This window comes from Lissotriton helveticus, chromosome 7 (genome assembly GCF_964261635.1).
Source record: "Lissotriton helveticus chromosome 7, aLisHel1.1, whole genome shotgun sequence".
Classification (NCBI taxonomy): domain Eukaryota; kingdom Metazoa; phylum Chordata; class Amphibia; order Caudata; family Salamandridae; genus Lissotriton; species Lissotriton helveticus.
The window spans coordinates 1,851,219,922-1,851,240,572 of NC_136068.1; the positions used below are offsets into that span (position 1 = coordinate 1,851,219,922).

Consider the following 20,651-nt stretch of genomic DNA (forward strand, 5'->3'; position numbering starts at 1 on the left):
AAGAATTTAAAGTATAAGACAAAGTCCATCAAAACCTCAATTGAGTTTCTGTTACACAGTCAGGTGCTTATTTACAAGCCCCTTGCGCCGCTGCTACGTCACTTTTAATATGGGAAAAAGTGACATAGCGGCGGCGCAAGGGGCTTGTAAATAAGCCCATCAATATTCTGATGGGTCTGAACCACAGCGTTGCTTTTTCCTGCTGCTCGGAAAGGGAAGCGGCTCTAATCTGAGTCTAATAATCTGCCTTATGTTGTGGAACTTTCCACACTCAGTGAGTATCCAATGCTGTGGTTGGTCTCTTCTTAAACCAGTGTCTATCAGACATCTGGGGAGTACCTGGGCTAAAAGTGTAGGTTGAAGCACTTGCAGCAGCAACAGTAATAAACAAGGTACTACACCGAGGAGCACCCATGAATATTCAGCATTATATCCCCCTTTATATCTGCTTGTGTCACTGAAGTGAATGAGCTAAGGCAGGTCTATTTCTAGATGAAAAGTATACATTATTGCTGAAATTCCATCCTTAAATGTATAGACAGTGACGGTACCACTGTTTCCTCTGCGCTTATAATGGCCCTGATATTCTGACACTTTCTATCTGTGTGGTAAATGTGATATGTGATTCCCTATTTATTAGCAGAGTACAGTTTATCCACCTGCTCTCAATAGTAGCCAACATATAGTCCTGCACAGTGAGTAATAACCTATGTAGGTCCTAGCCGCTACCGTGTTCAACAGCACTTGACACAAGCAGCCCTTTCTGACATTTAGAGGGCGCTGGTTCTCCCTGCATCATCAATCCTCTCCATGAGGCTGTTGACCCAATAGTCCCATCAACCAATATTCTGGTACCACTTACATTCAACTACACAGTGGTTGGTCTTGTTTGTGTCTCTAACCAAAGGCATCCCATATTCTATGTCAATTCTGATAAGACATTGACATTGGGAAGAAAATCCCAACGTGGTTGACCACACAATACACAGATTGAATTGACCACACATCGACCTAAGGGGCCTGGTCTTGTGGTGATTTGCTATTACCCTTTATTACTAAGAAACTCAAGACTCGAGTCTAAGGGCCTTATTACCACTTTGGCGGTCTTCGGCTGGGACTGCAGTCCCAGGAAGACTGCTGAAGCTGTGGTGAGCACACCTGCCAGATTACGGGTTTATTGTAGGCGGGCTTTCTGCAGTGGTCTATTGGCGGTGGTATGTAAGTCTCATAGGAGAGTCTACACAGCATACTGCTGCCTTGACAGTGGCGACTGCTTGTCCGTGCATGGTGTGGCATGCACCGTGTCGTGCAGCCCACACAGCGCATGCACAACCATGCACTTGTGGGGGGCACAATATGTGCCCCCTGCACCCACCCCATGGGCATTTGTGCCCAGGGCGCCTTTTGGGGGTTCCCTTCTTGCCCTTCTGAAAACGTCTTCATGGTGGGATCACCACAATGAAAGAAGGGCATGCAGAAGGGCAAGTCATAATATGGACCGACTCCATTCCTCCTCCCTGTGCACAGTGCCAGCAACGCAGGATCCAGGATCCTGGCAGTGCTGGTGGTGTCGTAGCGGACTGCTGGTGGTCCGACCACCCCAAATGTAGTATGGTGGGCAGACCGTGGTAGTCGGTTTGCCACAGCAAGGACTTCCGGATTCGTAAAAAGGCCCTCAATATGTACACCTCTTATATGTGTACTGTAAAATTCCTTATTTTACTATTGTGCGGGCACAGAGGACATATAGCACTCTTTAATTTATGTTTTCTTTCTTATTAGCACCAAGCATCTTCTATATTATGCATTTTCGCTGATTCCTGACAGATATTGTTAAATAAATGTATTTTGTAATGAACTTTCTACTAAGTAGACTAGCTTATGTTTCCCATTTTACATTAATTGGTCTCAGAAATTAATTTACCGATTCTTTAATTACAGATCCCTTAAGAATTGAGTCCATCTCTAAGGCATTGTTCTTTGCATATGCGTTTATACCCAGGCTCTCTGTGGCATATTGAGTGGCTCTTGTGCACCTTGTAGATTAATGTTTACCTCTTTGTAATCACTTCTCAGTGCCACAAAGAGGATATACTCAGATCTGTGCCCCTTTAAGGCACTTCAAAGCGCCTCTGCTTCAAGGCTGCTGAGAGAAAGGATGCTCCTGAGATCTCATCTTAGACATTAATGGTTGAACAAGGAGTCGGTCACTTTCCAATGTTCTCTTCATCCTTAAACCCCTTGGAAAATGGTATTCCTGCAAAGTAGAACATTCCACATTATGGACACCAGGACCAATATTTATTTGGTCCTAAATATTCTAAAACAGTATATTGTATTGCATACCAGGAAATAACCTTCTCATTCACTATTTATTCATTCAAGCAGATGTTGCTGCAAAGTCAATGCGCTCTGAGATCTCCCATCATTGCTGCCCTGATGGTGGAAGATACTCAAACCACAATTCCCTGAGTGTCTCTCTTTAATGATGGCAGCCTCTCCTCAATGTTTGACCTGGATCCAGTGTGGAACCGAGAAGTCATCCTTGAGCACTTGCTGTTGCGCGACGAGCTTCATCGCTTTCCATCTTATTGTCCTGAGCTGATCTCACCAAGGACATTGGGAAACAACCTTTACAACGCAACTTTTACCACGCAGTGCCTTTACGATGCAACTTTTACAACGCAAACCATTACAACGCATTGCGCTGGGGGGCGCTCTAGGATAGGGAATAGGTTTAATTTACTGTCCAACACCTTCCCTACTATCCACGGGGACTGGAGTTGGAATAGTAAATTAAACTATTCAATATCCAGCGCCCCAAAGCATTATGCGTTGTAATGGTATGCGTTGTAAAACTCGCGTTGTAAAAGCATGCGATGTAAAAGCATGCGTTGTAATGTCATACATCCAGGACATCACACCTTATAGATGACAAAGGAAGATCCAAACTTTTAACAGGTGTCGGCCATCTGATTACGCCCGGAGGAGGACAGTCACTTCTTTTTTGGGATGTTTCAGATTTGGTTGCAACCATCCTTGGTGCGTCCACCCAAGAGAAGGGAATCTTCACAGTACAACAAGCAAGGGTCGGATAGATCTGAGGGAGGAGACCCCAGGCAGAGTGTCCTGCTAGGAGAAAGATCAATATTATCTAGCATTGTTCACTGGGCTTTTTAAATACAAATATATGGTGTGGAGTGTTGGTCTTATGATGTCTTTTAAGAATGGGTTCTATTATTTTATAAAGGACACTCCTTATGAATTATTGACTCTTCAGTTGATGGACACAGACAACTTTTGCAACTGGCCAGCTGTCTCCATTGTGGTCAGTCAGACATCTTTGTTACCGCTCCTACAGAAGACGCTCTCTAGATTCTAAGGTCTCTTTGCGTCCTTCTCACAGATCCAGTGTGCCACTGTGAGGCAGCTTTCTGAGTAGGTTGATGACTTCTTCGTGGCTCCGCAGCTCCCTTCCTCTTTGGTGCCCGTGACCAGGAACCTGTGAAGGAAAACGTGACAGAGTGAGGCCAGGATTTTGTAACTCATAGGCTGCTAAATATTTAATATCTGGCTATTTCATTGAAAAAAAGATTTTAGAGCACCTAAAATGGGCCAAACTAAGATAACCTAATTTTGATGTCATAGTCGGGAGTTCAAAGTTTGACAAACCGTTTGCAAGTGCCCTTCAAAAGTGTGGCACGTGAAGAGTGTGGAACCTAGGGCCTCATTTATGAAGGCCTTGCGCCACCGGTGCATCACTTTTTCCCATGTTAAAAGTGACGCACCGGCGGCGCAAGGCCTTCATAAATAAGGCCTCTAGAATCTCCACGGTCAACCTCCTCTCTCTCAGTAACAAGAACAGAATGGGCCCTGTAATTGGTGGAGGGATGGGCCGGACTAACCAATAGGGCAAGCTAGCAGTGCCAGAAGGGCTGTGTGTCTTTTGACTGTTCGTACGCTGTGATTTGGCCCGGTGGGCTGGTATTTTCTGTTGACTTCCTTTATATCACTACAAGCAAATTGAATGCAGTCTGCCATACCCTGCAAAAGATCTATACAGCATGTCTTTTCAAGTTCTCACCTGCCCTGATTTGCAAAGTGGCCCACTTTTTTTATGTCTGATTCGCTAATTCGAGACACTTTTTGGTGCCTGAACCAATTTTCTGTCGCAGTCTATCCTGCGGGAGGGTGAGGTGGAGAGAGAGAGGTGTACTGTAAAAGAGTCAGCGGAAGAGAGGGGGCCTTGTGTCCTACTTCATAACTGCCACATGTGAGAATCACAGTGCTGGAAACTGAGAGGAAAACCTAGAAACTAGGGCCTGACTGGCCAGTCTGTGCACTGGGAATTCTCCAAGGATGCAGGTATTTCAGGCCTGCTCACTGCGACTCTCACCAGCCCACTGGTGGCCATCATTACTGGTGCTGCATGCGCACCACATACTGCACCTGCTCAAGACAAGCTACATGCTACAGACAGGGACATGGAGGTGGACTCTGACACAACTTGAACCTGATGTGTGTTAATCCAGCAACTTCTCAAGCGGCAAGCGTGGCACAAGGCAACCCAACCCTTACCCAAGCATGCAGCCTCTGGGTACCCTGCAGACGCACTACACTCCTTTGGATTTGGAGTCTGTTTCACTCTCAGGGTCTATAATCTTAACCCCTCACACCCCCCCACCTCATCCTGGCAGTCATAAGATAAAAACAAGTCAGTGGCGTAACAATAGTCCCTGCGTTGCGCGGCGGGGCAGAGCTCCAAGGCACTCCCTTTGGCACTGTGCGCGGGCGGCAGACCCCTGGACTGAGAGCTCCTAACTGGGTTCGGAGCTTAGGGGTTCCCCTCCATGCACTTTGAGGTGCTAGCTGAGAGCCTTTTAGCTTTGTCAGTTCTTGTTTTGTTTTGTCATGGTGTCTGGGTAACTTTATTGTTAGGGAAAATGCTGAGACTTCATCAATCTGCATCAAATAATAGAAATAATAATTATAATGATAATACTATAATAATTATAATAATAATTATAATATTATTGGCTAAGAGCAAAAAATAATTCTAGCCCCAAAAGCAATAGATTGCCATGGCAGTCCCTGCCACTTATGGGAACTATTTTGTGTTTGGATTTCTCCTTGTGAAAAGGTAGAATACTGTCAATCAGAGTGAAGCCAGGCAATGGACAAAGTGGGCTGAGTCAATGTGCCCATTCTATATGATCCAGTGGGCAGCACAAAAATGTGAATGACACAATACCAACAACCAATGGATGACGAGAGTTGACGGAAAACCCCTATAAATAAGTACATGAAACATATGACTTTAGTAAAAGTTAAAGGCAAAGCCTAAAAGTGATGCAGCCAGTGCACGTCACATTGGGCCTCTTCTAAACTGGCTGCGCCACTGACAGCTGCATCCCTGAGGGCTGCACCACTGACAGCTGCATCCAAGAGGGCAGCACCACTGACAGCTGCATCCCTGAGGGCAGCACCACTGACAGCTGCATCCAAGAGGGCAGCACCACTGACAGCTGCATCCCTGAGGGCAGCACCACTGACAGCTGAATCGTTGAGGGAAGCACCACTGACAGCGGCATCGCTGAGGGAAGTACCACTGACAGCTGCATCCTTGAGGTCTACATCATTGAAGGTTGCACCACTGACAGCTGCATCGCTGAGGGCAGCACCACTGACAGCTGCATCCCTGAGGGCTGCAATACTGACAACTGCATCCCTGAGGGCAGCACCACTGACAGCTGCATCCCTGAGGGCAGCACCACTGACAGCTGAATCGTTGAGGGAAGCACCACTGACAGCGGCATCGCTGAGGGAAGCACCACTGACAGCTGCATCCCTGAGGTCTACATCATTGAAGGTTGCACCACTGACAGCTGCATCGCTGAGGGCAGCACCACTGACAGCTGCATCCCTGAGGGCTGCAATACTGACAACTGCATCCCTGAGGGCTGCACCACTGACAGCTGCATCCAAGAGGGCAGCACCACTGACAGCTGCATCCCTGAGGGCAGCACCACTGACAGCTGAATCGTTGAGGGAAGCACCACTGACAGCTGCATCCCTGAGGTCTACATCATTGAAGGTTGCACCACTGACAGCTGCATCGCTGAGGGCAGCACCACTGACAGCTGCATCCCTGAGGGCTGCAATACTGACAACTGCATCCCTGAGGGCTGCACCACTGACAGCTGCATCCCTGAGGGCAGCACCACTGACAGCTGCATCCCTGAGGGCTACATCCCTGAGGAACCCTGATGCAGGTTGCATGTGGATCAGTGCTTTACAACATGACAATTCTGCCCAGATGGGTCACATTGTAAATAAGTGACAAAGTGGTGCATGGTCTATGTCGCCGCTGCATCACAAACGTGACGTAACTGTGGTGTAAAAGTGTCGCAAGGGGCTTGTAAATCTGCCCCCACATCAAAAAAGCAAAAGTAAACTAGGTTCCCATATATTAGGAGAGCTACCTTCAAACTCACAACACTTTGAAAGAAGCATTGACAATGCCAGTCGTTTTGGCTTTTCTATAATGAAAAGCTAAACTAACACAATTTATAGACAAAGTAAGGGCAGGAGGCAAGAGCAGAGAAAGCTGCAGTGGGGCATGGCTATGACTGCAATGGAGGCAGACGTGTTTGGGTACAGCTCTACAGGAGGCTCCCCTAAACAGGCTGCTTTCTCCACTTACTATCGTTTATGGAGGCTGCAACACTGAAGAGATAGCGCAGGACATTATGCTGAAGCAGCGACATGAACTCTGACTTACCCGAGCCCCGCTGCGTGAAACCCGGCTGCAGAGACTGGTGGCTGTGTGGTCCCCGCTGGGCAGGCTCTATCTACTGGAGTCCGCAGTCTGGCATCCGCCCACTAGGTCGAAGGTGATGGCATAGTGCCGGCGAGAGGACAGCCTGGTGCGCTGGCTACATGTTCTGTGTCTGCCTGTGAGAGTGCTGGCTGCCTCGTGGGGGAACGTGGCTGGGGTCCCTGCTGGACCGCCTGAATGCCTGGACTGCCCCGATTGAGAACTGTGGTGATACGGGGGGCGACACGCGTGTGGTGAAGACGCCCAGACTGCCTGACTGCCGTTGCCCTCGCGGCAGAGATCCGGTTTGCGTCTCCCCTCCTCTGTTGTGTGACTGTGGGGAGCTGCTCTGCTACTGTGCAGCCACATACATGGGCACTGACGGGGCATGTTTGGAGCCCCGGGGTGCCGCCTGCTGGATCCCGATCGTGGCCTCCCCCGAGTCAGCTCCCGGCTGGCGAGAGCTTTGCGACGACATGGTAGGCGTGAGCGACGCCTTCACTGGCTGTGCCGCCCTAACACGCACGGCGTATCTGAAGTGAAGGTGCCCCCCCCCCACCGGCGTGTTGGAGTCGACTGTGGGCTGAACTGGTTGGACTGCCTGCCCTCCACTGGCTACGCAGCGTTTCCGCGATGTGTACAGCCCCTCCGCTGGTCCATAAGGTGAATGTTTGCCTAGTATTACTCTTGGCTATGCCAGCTGGCGGGGGAGGAGAGGGGACTGGAGCCCTGGCTGTGCTGCCAACGGGACAAACCTAGTCACTGGCCCACTGACACCTACTGCAGGAGGGGTGGCGGGACCCTGCAGGACTACGCTATTGGGACAGGCGTGGTTGCTGTCATTCATGCAGCAGGCATCTGGGGCGCAGAACCCCTCCATGAGATTACACACTGCATTGCACAAGTCATTACCCCACTCCGCAGGCCGTCACATGTTGGTATGGCAGATGGCGCTAGTGAGTGCCATTACGCACTAAACCGTATCTATGGCCTATGACTATTGACCACCCTGCCAGTGTTTCTGTGGGAACTGGGGGGGTGCCGCCTGGTAACCCTATGAATGGATCTTGCCTGCTGCTTGAGACCTGCGAGGCTGCCACTTCATCAAAGCTGTGCTCGAAAGGGAGCGACGACGCGACTCAGATATCCAGCCTGTAGTACCCTGAAACGGCGGAGAAACGTGCGTGGCTCCCCTGGCGCTTGTGCCCACTACCCAGTCTGCTCCTAAGGGTGCTCTCACTGATACCCAATGCAGGATATGCCCCCTGCCCTGATCATGTGGGTTCTCCTACTGAAATTAACTGAATCCCTACTGTCCCCTGGGGCCTGGACGGCTGAACTGGGCAGCTGGAGGCCTGGTTGCGAAGAGGCCATGAGTATGTGACGGGCTGGACTACACAAACTTAGCTGTGAGTTATAAAGTGTTGGCCAACTGCGCGCTACTGTCACAGAACTGAGACTCACGGCACTACCTCTGCCCTAGACATATTGTGCCATATACCTAGTAGCCGCGGTGCGCAGCAGACATACGTGTTCTGTACCTGATGTCGGGCGGCATCCGAGCACGTACTGGGACGGGAGGAGCGCAGACCATACCACCGCCGTCCAAGTTTAAACTGGAAAATATGGTGAAGCAGGAACTCACGGATCAGACCGCGAACAAGCTGGATGCAGTGCTCGCTGCCATGGAGTGACTGGAGGAAAAATTCAACCAAACCCGCACCTCCCTGGAATCCAACATTGATAAGGTAGCCATTGACCTTACCCACTTGCACGCTGATGATCGGAAATTAACGGATCGCACTACCGCCATGGAGTCCGTGCTTGCTGACATCAAACCGCAGGTGACACAAACAGACAAGCACGTGCAAGATTTGCTGAATTGTGTGGAGTTCCTGGAAGAAAGAGATGAGGATGCCAAGTGGCGGGCACGACGTAATAATGTGCATAATGTGCAAATAATAGGCATACCGGAACAATGGGAAGGGAGAGAGCCCGCCCTACACATGGAAAAATGGCTCAGAGAATTATTGCCGGAGGGTCCCTCTCATCACATTTTGTCATAGAACATGCGCACAGAGTTCCGGCGAGGCCCCCCCTACGGGATCAAGTCCACGGGCCATGCTCCTTCGGATCCTCAACTACTGGGATTGGCATTCAATACTGCAGGAGACCAGGAAACTCCAAGATGTTCAAATCAACAATCACAAAATAATGTTTTTCCCAGACTATACTATCCAGGTGCAACGGTTTTCGTTCATGGAAGTGAGAGGCGTCTCCGACAACACAATCTGAAATATTCTTTGCTATTTAAGGCCCGTCTACGAGTGATTGGCAACGATAAGACACACTTTTTCAATACATCAGAAGTGGCGGAGGACTGGCTGCACACCTTTACTAATGCGGAGCCCCAAGACAGTACTGCAACACTGCCAAAGCTGAAAGGCCCCTTTCGCCGCTGACGGAGGGAGCGTAGGTCCACAGGAGTAAGAACACCGCCCTCACCGCCTGTAGTCCCGCACTCAGAGGTGATCCTCAGCGGGCAGCGGGACGCCCTGCAGGCTGTAGCAGAAATCAGCGACTCGCTGGTGACTGAGGATGCGTCTAATTTGAGCCAACGAGATCTGTCCAGTGACGACGAATGGCTATATGGCCTGCAGAACTCACAGGACTCGGCTGAGCAGCCGGATGTCACCCTGCAGACGGCAGACTTCATAGCATGAACACCACTGGCTCCTATCTTTGCATGGACTGCGAATTGAGGTATTGTAGTGTGTATGGGGGGTGGGCAGTCATTGCTAAACTGGGGGTCCATGGTGGTCGCTGATGTGTCTGCAAGGTATCCACTCACAGCTGGGACTGATATCATACTATATGTGGGGCTGTGGATTCTTTATTATGTGAGTTGTTACTATTGTGAGGGTATCACTGTGCACCACTCATTTGATAAATGCTTCTAGATTAATATGTGCAGCCAGCGACACTTCTACTGCATTCTGCCTGGTAATGGGAGCCTCCGAGCTGCTGGATCCGCGGACTGTTAGCTAACGAAACGCAGTTTAAAGTTCACCCCTCCGGATTGTTTTGACTGTTGTCTCCATATGGGAATTTGGACGATTGCTGGTTGCATTTTCACCCTTTTGGTATTGCATATGATCATGTTTTTGTTTTTGTTTTGTTGTGAGATATCATCCATTATGTGTGGGTTCATGCACTGGAATGTGCCACGGGTCATCGTCCTGGGCAAACTGAGTGGTACTAGGCCCTGTTTGGTAGATACACCTGACTGGCCGCTGCGGACATGGATTCATTTGAAGGGTGTCATACATATGTCTTCGATTAAAATTGATACCTGGAATGTGAGAGGCATGCACACACCATCACGTAGATACCAGATATATACATACCTCAAACGACATCACACACAAAAAGCTTTACTGCAGGAGACCCACCTGACCAAATCAGAGGTACAACGCTTACACCACCGCTGGCGCGGCCAACTGTATGCTACAGGGTACTCCGCTTTTGTGAGAGGAACACTAATGTGGGTGAGGTCAGGTGTTCCGCTTACAATTACACAATCACAGATAGACGCAGAAGGGAGGTATGTGGTGGTTAAGGGCATGCTAGATGGCCGACATATAATACTTGCATTACTGTACACTCCTAACACAGAACAAGCTACATTCCTATATAGGGTGTCACACATCCTTGCACCATGCCACGACGTACCCATGTTATTGGGGGCGACTATAACAGTGTACTTGATGTATCACTAGACAGGTCCTTTCTGCCCCTTCCGGGAACGAGTACCCACCACGCCATGAAAGCCTTGACTAACTGGGCAACACAGTGGTGCTTGAGAGATACCTGGAGGCACCGTTACCCCCACGACAAGGTGTATTCCTATTATTCAGGGGCTCATGACCTGCATGTGCAGTTAGACCGTAATATGCTATCGGAGGTACTTTTTCCCAATATATTGTCAGCTTACTATCTAGGCAGGACGCACTCGGATCACAATCCTCATGTATTAGAAATGCTGTGGGAACACCCTCGGCCACCAATCCCGACTTGGGGGCTTCAGCCTGATTTACTGTGAGACTCACCCTTTCGTACACTACTAGCTGCCAATATCACCCAATATTTTGAGGACAATACCGGCACGGCTACAACACCTCAGGTAGAATGGGATGCATTTAAGGTGGTGAAAAGGGGCGACTTTCTCAGTGCACAGGGGGCATGCAGAGACCATTGGAGGCAGACCTTGCACGCCTTGAAACTGACATGCTCCATAGAGAGGGAGACGCGATAGGGGGAGATACTGGACCTTGTGAGCATGTTAAGGAAGAGCACGCTAGATTGCTTGAAAGTCTCCATAATCTTAATCATGCAGCACACTCACCATGCACCCATCATGAGGGGGACAAACCTGGCAGGCTGCTGTTGTGGCTGATACTGGGAACAAAAGGGGTTAGGTCCTTTATGTGGTGAGGGCTAGACCTAATAACATTAGTAAACAATACAAAATGCCCAAACCACAGTTACTCAATACAATTATTTGATATAGGGTAAGAAACACTTTATTATCGCTTCCCTGGACAACATTATTTTGTGTCAATCATTTTGTATTTTCTGTAATTTGAAAAAACTGCTGACAGAAAAAAGACATTGATTGCAAATATTTACAAATATTTACAAGGCTGGACTAATATTAGCAAACATTAAAGGCAAAGACTATTTACACATTTAGAATTCTTTGTAGAATGCTGAAATCAACAATTCCATTTTGCGCAAATGAGAGATTAAATCAAGGTAGGCAATCCCTTCTCAAATTCTCCAAGCGAGTGTTTAACATAACGTGCACACTGCTAAGCGTCTGAATATTAATCTTTCCCATATCTCAGAACCCAAACTGATGGTCACGCCGCTTTTAATGGACCCTGCCAGCACTCGGCACTACTGAAAGTAAAAGGTATGCTTCCACTCCCCAACTGGTTTTAGCTAGTGAATATATTGCACCAATCTCGTAATGATAAAAATTAAAAACATCTCTTAAATTCTTTTAGGCTTCTCTGCTTGGCCACGTTATTTCAATTACACGGACCCCCAAAAGACCCGATCTGAAATTCAACACTGAGCAGCCTTGGTATGTAGCGCACACCGACATTACAGCTACTGCATGATAAAAAGGAGCCCACACACTAGATTAAGCAAAACATTGCTTTTGTATCCCACAGATACAATATACATACAGCCCTGATGACAGACCAGTGACTCCAGTCTGGTCTAGAAACGCGTCGGCAGTATTGGTTGGGAGATATAAAGTATTACTGTTGCACTAAAGCTAGGACCGGCTGGTCCAGCACTAAAATATACAAGATATTTAATCATTTATCTTCCCAACCCCTAGTTTCTCTCATTCAGTGTTTGTTAGCTTTTTGTTGTTCGTAATTGATATGTTTGTATTATTATTTTTTCAATAATGTCTGATGTGAGAATATTTTCTATTGTGTGTTCTAATGATTTCTAAATGTGTAAATAGTCTTTGCCTTTAATGTTCGCTAACATTAGTCCAGCCTTGTAAATGTTTGTAAATATTTGCAATCAATGTCTTTTTTCTGTCAGCAATTTTTTCAAATTATAGAAAATACAAAATGATTGACACAAAATAATGGTGTTCAGGGAAGCGATGATAAAGTGTTTCTTACCCTATATCAAAAAATTGTATTGAGTAACTGTGGTTTGGGCATTTTGTGTTGTTTACTGTTGTGGCTGATACGGCAGGAAATAGCTACGGCACCCGTGACAGCAATACGAAACATGCAATTACTCACGGTGTATGCCCAAAGCAATATACACCGCGCTTTTGTGGAGCATTATTCCACGGTATATAAATCTTGTTTGACAGCTATGGCAGCCGATATACAAGACTTCCTCTCTACCTTAATATTGCCACAACTGATGGAGCACCAACAGGAGGAGTTGGGTGCTCCCCTGCTTGCGGAAGAACTGAGAGATAGTATCTATTCACTTTCTAATGGCAAAACGCTGGGCCCGACGGCCTTCTGGCTGAATTCTACAAGGCAGACTCAGGTATACTTGTGCCGGAATTGTTGCATGTATATGAGGTGGCTCTTGAATATTCAACATGCCAACGCAGAATGAGGCTACATTAGTTTCTCTCTTGAAGCCAGGCAGAACTCCTGATCTCCTAGGCTCTTATCGCCCGTTGGCTCTGTTAAACACAGACTATAAAATCCTTGCTTCCACACTGGCCAGGCGCCTCTCCCCCTTTGTGCCGTCTTTAGTGCATACTGATCAGAATGGTTTCATTCCCACCAGAAGCACCTCCCTAAATATTCGCAGGTTATTTAGAATTCAGAAATATGAAGTAGAGAATTGGCCCTATTCTGGTTGTCTTGTACTGGACTTGGAGAAGGCCTTTGACTCACTGGCCTTATCTTGCAGCGGTTTTGCGTAAATATGAGTTGGGTGATGGATTCTTGCAACTAGCGCAGCTGCTCTATCAACGCTCCACGGTGCCTACCCGTACGGGCAAACTCTTATCTGACACCATAAAGGTGCGGAGAGGAACTAGGCTGGGATGCCCTCTGTCCCAGCTGCTCTTCTCTTTAGCTATGGAGCCCCTGGCAGCTCGCCCCTAGGAGGATGGTGATGATTGGGGCATCCCCTTGAGGGATGGAATCCATGCAGTGTGCCGATATCCGGCTTAATTGGTATCCGACCATGTTCAGATATCTCAGTATATACATATACAGATCCCCAGTGGACATACTGGAGAGTAATCTGGTTTGCGCCATCTCCTTTATACGATCACAGATACAATTCTGGAAGACGCTGCCATGCAATGTGATGAGCGCATCACCTTAGCCAAGATGATAGCGTTGCCCAGGCTTCTTTATTATTTTGCAAACCTGCCGGTGTATGTCCCAGTGAGGCTGTTTAGAGAACTAGAGGGATTAGTCAGACGCCTAATTTGGAATACAGGGTGACCCAGGATAGCACTACAGAAGCTATATGCACCCCCGGTGTGTGGGGGTTTAGCAGTTCCCCATCTGGAAATATACTATTTAGCTGCACAGTTGCAAAGGGTCGCAAAATGACTAAGTGGCAAAAATCTGACGGACACGGTGACCAAGACAACGGTCTGGACGCAGGCTCATATATACGGACTGTTTTATCGGCTAGGCAAAGTTCCTCGCCCTACGCAGCTATATGTGGAGTTAGCGCATAGATGTTGCAAGAGAAGCCTCCACCTCACAAAAGCCACGATCCCATATGCTCCGACACTGCCTCTCGTTGGGACGGCCAGAGGTAGAGACCCTATAACAGACATGATGATGATGCCCTGGACTGTAGCGGGAATCGACATGATAGGAGACTTGTACGCAGATGGCACCATGTTACCTTTTGAGACATTAGCAGCGGATAACGGACTACCGATGGGCCAGTTCCTTTTACACGCAGCCATTAAACGTACACTTACGCTAGCATGGAGAGACAAAGCTGTTGAGCCACTAGCACATCAGTTATTGCAATATCTACACGTCTTAGGGAGGGATCGCATGTGATACACTGGTTAGCTCAAGCCCTGCTCGCCCATATATTACAACCACTGAAGAGGCTTTTTCGCGCGTTGGACCGAAAACAGAGGCCGTCCCTGGATTGATAAAGAATGGCAGCGTCTTTTTGCCAGTGCTACACACATGCCACGTAACTCAAGGTTCAAACTTATCCAAACTTACATACTACATAGGGCGTATTTATCACCAGATAAAATTAACAAGTATTTTGCCATCAATACCTCCGAGTGCCCGAGATGCCGTTCCCTAGGTGCTGACCTACTGCACATGCTATGATCCTGTCCCTTGCTTTTACCTTACTGGCGGGCGATCACAGGCACACTTGCCATATGCACTAATGCTGAGGTGTCTAACACATGGGAGCTCTGTATTCTGGGGTTTTCTAAAAGAACTAAGGCCAACAAAGCAAGTTCCAGATTTCGCGACCTGGGCCTAATAACAGCGAAGGGACTTATAACTAAGCGTTGGAAGCATAAGGATCCTCCAGAAGTAGAACACTGGGTGAGGTCCCTCAAAGTCTGGGCGCAGGCAGAGGGTACCACTTTGCTTAGGGAAGAAACAGCAGGCCTGCGAAAATATCCAACTGCACAGTCCTGGGATGGCATGCTCAAGACCCTTATCCGCACTCCTGCTGCTCTACAGGAGCCTCCCGCATGGGAGGCATGACCAAACATCCTGCAGACTGCAGGGAGGAAGAGGATGTGCTGTACCTAGGTGTCACCTTGATCACAACTGCTATGATTAGTGTAGGCCTCGCAACCCTCACAGGACCTTACACAAAAATGGCTTTGAGATATGACACCATAGCATTTCTGTGAACCGCATGACAAAAGAGAATAGTGGCCCACATTTCTTAATTGCATGTTGTTCTAGCTGTCACCATGCACAGATGGCACATCGCACATTAATTATATATCCTCTCAGTTTTTTTATCTCTTTGTTTTGCTTTGACATTAGTGATAAATAACTATAAGTCCCTTGTTCCGGCACCTTATTTCAGCATACCGTTCTCAATGTCTGTTAAAAAACAATTAATGACATTACGATTTGGTAAATTACCATCTTTGGCAGACCATCCAGCCTGGGTGCACACAGGTTCTAAACTATGCCGAGTGTGTAACTGCCAGAAAGAAGATTTCATTCATATAATCTGTATATGTAACAAACTGTACAATGAACGAGTTATGCTCCTAAAATCAAGTTTTAATGTAAGAGGTATTAGGTCATGCAGAGCGGCAGTAACATGGTGCCTAAATCCGGAAGATCCTCCTCTAAATGGCAGACTGATTAAATTCCTTAATGCATTTACTAAGCTCTGTTAAAAAGACTGGAAACTCGGTTAAAGAGAAAGACGGTTGACCATACTGTGCTGTATTTTTTATAATGAATTTTAGAACAACCAGAAGAGATGAAATGAATGTATGTAAATCCGGAAGATCCCACCCTCTGAAGGGCAGATTGATTAAATTCCTTAGAGTATCAACTAAGCTCTGTAAAAAGACTGGAAACTTGGTTAAGGAGGAAAACGGCCGATATTACTGTACTGTATTTTTTTTTATTATTATAATGAATTTTAGAACAACCAAAAGAGATGAAACGATTGTATGGTTATTTTTCTTGTACGACAATCATTTGTTTTGATTTTTTCTTTGTTTTGAAATACTGGTTTTTAAATTGTTATGGATTTAACTAACTAAACAATAAACTTTGATTTGATGTGATTTGCTTTGACATTGTTTTGTTATTATTATTAGACATGGTTGTCTGTTATAAAAAATAGATATCTAACAAGAAAAATTAGCATTTGCATGTAAAGTGATTATGCTTACCCAGGAAGCGCTCCGTACTGTAAACTAACAATTGTGCCACTTTTAACAGAATATGTTTACATGTCTGGATGCATTACTGCATTATCAAACATCGATACGGGGAGGTGCAGTCACTAGACCCACTCTGACCCCTGACTGGAGATAACAGACTGTACGGGCTGTAGGTGCTCGAGGCGCTAAGTAAAGGTACAGGCACTCCTACACAAGCGATGCGAATATTATTACAGCTTTGATACGGAAATGTGTTAGACTTTAAACGCACTATCATACAGTAAATGTTATCATAAATGCTGACATGTATTATTGATAGTAATGTATGTAACTGACAAAATAAAATTCAATCAAGATATAAAAAAAAAGAGCGGAGCAAGCTGCAGTACCACAAATATTAGGTAATGAGAGGTGGCGGCAGGAGAAACAGCACAGGGTTGTGTCAAACACACAGAGACATGCACATTACAGACAGCCCAAACACAATTCCCTGTCTGGCAGAACTTGTGAAGTTTTGTTTTAATTGTTTTTCATTTTGGCAAATTTATATTTTCACTTGATAACATTCAATTAAAAATATATTTTTTTTACTCTGCAGGTATTTTTAATCATACAATGGACACATTCGTATGAAATGTTATAGAATTGGGGGCCATATTATCAAGCAAGGGCGATACAATATCGCCGCTTTTATCAGCAGGTAATTCCCGCTAAAGCGGCGATAATGGGCTTGATAATATGCCTTTGTGAATTCCCATAGAAGCCCAGGTTCTGGTGTTAACCTGGGCTTCTATGGGAATTCACAAGGGCATATTATCAAGCCCATTATCGCTGCATTAGCGGCAGTTGCCTGCCTATAAAAGCGACGATAATCTATCGCCCTTGCTTGATAATATGGCCCTGGGACCCTATATGATACAAGGAGAAAAGAGTGTGTATCTTTTACTCAATGTTCATAAGTCTCCTCTGGAGCTCATTCAGAAGTATCAAGGATGTGCTTTCGGTTTTTCTGCTGAATGGAGGCACAGTTCATCTTTTTGTGTGAACCATCTTGTCACAAAACACTTTCTGTTTCTCCAACTTTAAATGCTCCTCTGATTAACTATTAGCAGAGGTCACAGTGGGAGCTATTGAAGGGAGTGGGGAAAGGTGAGGGCAACTTACACATGATCCTGTGCTCCCCTTGAGGTTCATTCTCAGACTCCTTCTCTTCCAACATAACAGACTCACAAAAGCAACCCTTAGACCAAGAGGACAGGGTAATATCGCAGAAAGACAACAATGTACAACCAGGTATCAATCATCACAAGGAATATCTGAACATAATATAGAAACAGTGATTGCTCTTATCTTGTAAACAGATTATTACTACTACATACAAAACTTCAAACAATTGCAACTGTATCTGTATTGAACTGTTTTCATAAACATATATGCAAAAGAGATATTGAAAGGCACTAGGGGCCAGATGTAGGTCGGTCGGTAACGGCCGAAAATCGGTATTTTCGGCCGTTACCGACCGGTATATCAGAAATGGTATGTAGGGCCCTTAATTTTACAGATTCGGTAAATTTACCGATCGGTAAATTTACCGAATCTGTAAAATACCGATTCGGTATTTTTACCGATTCGGTAAAATTGATATGTAGGTGGGACTCTTCTGAGTCCCACAAGCCTTACAGAATCGGTATTTTACCATCAAATTCAATTTGATGGTAAATTACCGATTCCGGTGTGCATGCACATGTGTGCATGCACACCTGTGCCATATGACAGGCAGACCTGCCCTTAGGGCAGGTATGCCTGCCACATGGCACCCGAGCCTGTTTTGGGGGTGCCAAAGGTGTCAAAGTGACACCCCCTGCACCCTTGCTACAATCGGTAATTACCGATTCTGTAATTACAGAATCGGTATTGCCCATTGATTCCTATGGGCTTTACAGCCCATAGGAATCAATAGGAAATACCGATTCGGTATTTCCAGATTCGGTAAATACCGAATCTTAATGATTCGGTATTTATTTACACATCTGGAAATACCTACATCTCCCCCCTTCATATTTACCACTTCTTAAATACCGAATCGGTAAAATTCGGTATTTAAGAAGTGGTAAATATGAATTACCTACATCGGGCCCTACATATCTTAACATAAAGTATAGAAAAAAGTCTACAATGCAGATAGTACTCTATAAAATGAGTGGTCAACCTGTTCAAGTGAAACAAACAACTACCAAAATGCCGGGTAAAGAGTGATCAATTAAAAATGGTGACAAAAAAGAAAGGCCAAAATGTCTAATTATGAAGTAAATGCAAAGCAGCATGTACAGATAAAGTTTTAAAAAACTCAATGATCCTTTATAGCCATATTATTTTGTAAAGTATTTTTGCCATGGACTGTCAACACCGTTTCAACCCTGTTTGTGTTTCAGGGTCATAATCACGATTTGAAAATTTCATAGCTGTGATTCTCTTTGTGTGTTTCTTAGAGATCAAGCAGATCCGGTGTATGATGCCAAGAGATGTTTCTAAACGAATCTGCATTAGCCCGTTTTGGTGTCATAGGACATAATTGGCGATGATTAGGAGGATTTCCATTTTCTAATTGCACTGGGATTTAGCCCCATAGACTGGGCAGGTTGCAGATTCCATAAAGGTGCTGTGCGGGGTTCCTTCAGTTCTGTGAGAACACAAAGGGGCCCATTTCGATGTCGGGCGGATTGCCTCCGCCAGGCTGGCGGTAGCCACCACCGGCCTGGCGGAGGCAATCCGCCAGACATCATTTCCCGAATTATATGGTGGTGGTGTCTATCAGACACCGCCAGCCATATTAGGATGAGGTGAAACAGATGCCTTTCCGTGGTGGCGATGGAGGGGTGGGGGTGCACAAGGGGGGTACCTGTGGTACCCCCCTGCATTTGCATATACAATGCGGTAGGCACCGCGCGGTGCCTGCCGCATTGTGTATGCAAATGCATACAAGCATTCATAGCATTGTGGCGGGTGGTGCAGAGAGCACCGCCCGCCACAACGTTATGAATGCAGGATGTGGCCGCCACTGTGGCGGCCGCATCCTAATGCCACCCACGGGACCCCCGCCCTTATGGCGGGCGGTCCCTACTCCCGATAGGATGGCGGGCGGACTAAGTCCGCCCGTCATCCTAATGACCCACAAAGTTTTTCGCTGTTTAGCTCGAATTTGCTTGGTTGTAAAAGCAGTATAGCTCTTTCAATGTAATATTCACAGGGGTGTAACAATCGAATCTGATAGGGAACAGTTTCAGGACAATAACTGCAGGTGGTGAAAAGAGGCCCAGTGACATGCTGCATGATCTCCAATGCAGGCGTAAGTCTCATCTGTTGTCAATGTCACACAGCTACCAGGCCCGCGCACCAATGCTGCACGTACCAGGACCTACAACAGCAAGATGCTGAGCTCTGCAGGAGACCTTCAACTCCACTGTTTCTAAGAGTCACACCCATGGACCTTGCACCTCTCTTAAGTTCAGCAGTGATTGAGACAGTAATGGTGTCTTCCCATTATCTCCAGCAGGGAAAGATGGATTTGTATTTCTTTAAGATTTGTAGAAAACAAGCAAAGAAGAACATTAAGATGTCACTGGGGCTGATCTTAAACCAATCCATAACAGCCTGCAGGCTAAAGAATTTTTAATTTTACTGCAGTGTGGTGTCATTTAAATGTCCTTCACAGTTTAGGTAGCACACAGCAGCAGGTGTCATAGGTTACTGAGTCTTATCTGCTACATGGTCATTGCATGTGTGTTAACACTTTACTCCGGAAATGTCCTGTTTCATCGCGTCCAAAGGCTTGACTTAAGTTGTCTTTATTCTCTCCCATCTCTAGTCTGGCCTAGCCTGCTTTCTTCACCCCCTATAAAGGCACCTTCTTTAAGAGTTCGGTAGAATGTGGTTCCTTCTCCTCTGCTTGCTGTCCATTATATCATGTGTTCTCCTTCACCTCTAGCCTTGTGACATAGTTGACAGACTGGCGCACGGTGAGAACATAGTTATTCTTTGGGTGTACTCTGAAGGCTGCTTCAATGTATATGTTCACTAGGAGTGGTTTACAAAAATATATTCACCTTCTGCCTTGTATTGTATTGTAGATGCCTGGGGAAAGCTCCTTGTACCCCCAACAATGCTTGAGATGCCTTTTCATCGCAGGTAGCACTCTACTCTTGCACATGTGTATGGGTGAAAGAATGAGGCTGTGCACTGTAACCTGTTTAGGAACAGTGTTGGTGTCATGAGGAATAGAATGGTGTTCTTGCCATAATCCTGTGTACATGCTTTGGAGCAAGGAGAGGAGCAGAGTCTCTTCCTGTTATGAACACCACCATTGTGTTTTGTTGTAAAGCGGTTGGATTCCCTGTGGTTTAAGTTGGA

General features: G+C 46.4%; 1 protein-coding gene across 1 annotated transcript in view; it reads right to left on the reverse strand.

Annotated features, from left to right (window-relative positions):
* Positions 1–1,766: 1,766 nt before the first annotated feature.
* LOC144767770 (killer cell lectin-like receptor subfamily B member 1B allele C) overlaps positions 1,767–20,651 on the reverse strand; it is a 126,169-nt gene continuing 107,284 nt past the window's right edge. Inside the window, exon 6 of the mRNA XM_078651152.1 lies at positions 1,767–3,502. Within this exon, the coding sequence (XP_078507278.1) occupies positions 3,379–3,502 (124 nt within the window). The 3' untranslated portion in view covers positions 1,767–3,378. The remainder of the gene's footprint in view (positions 3,503–20,651) is intronic.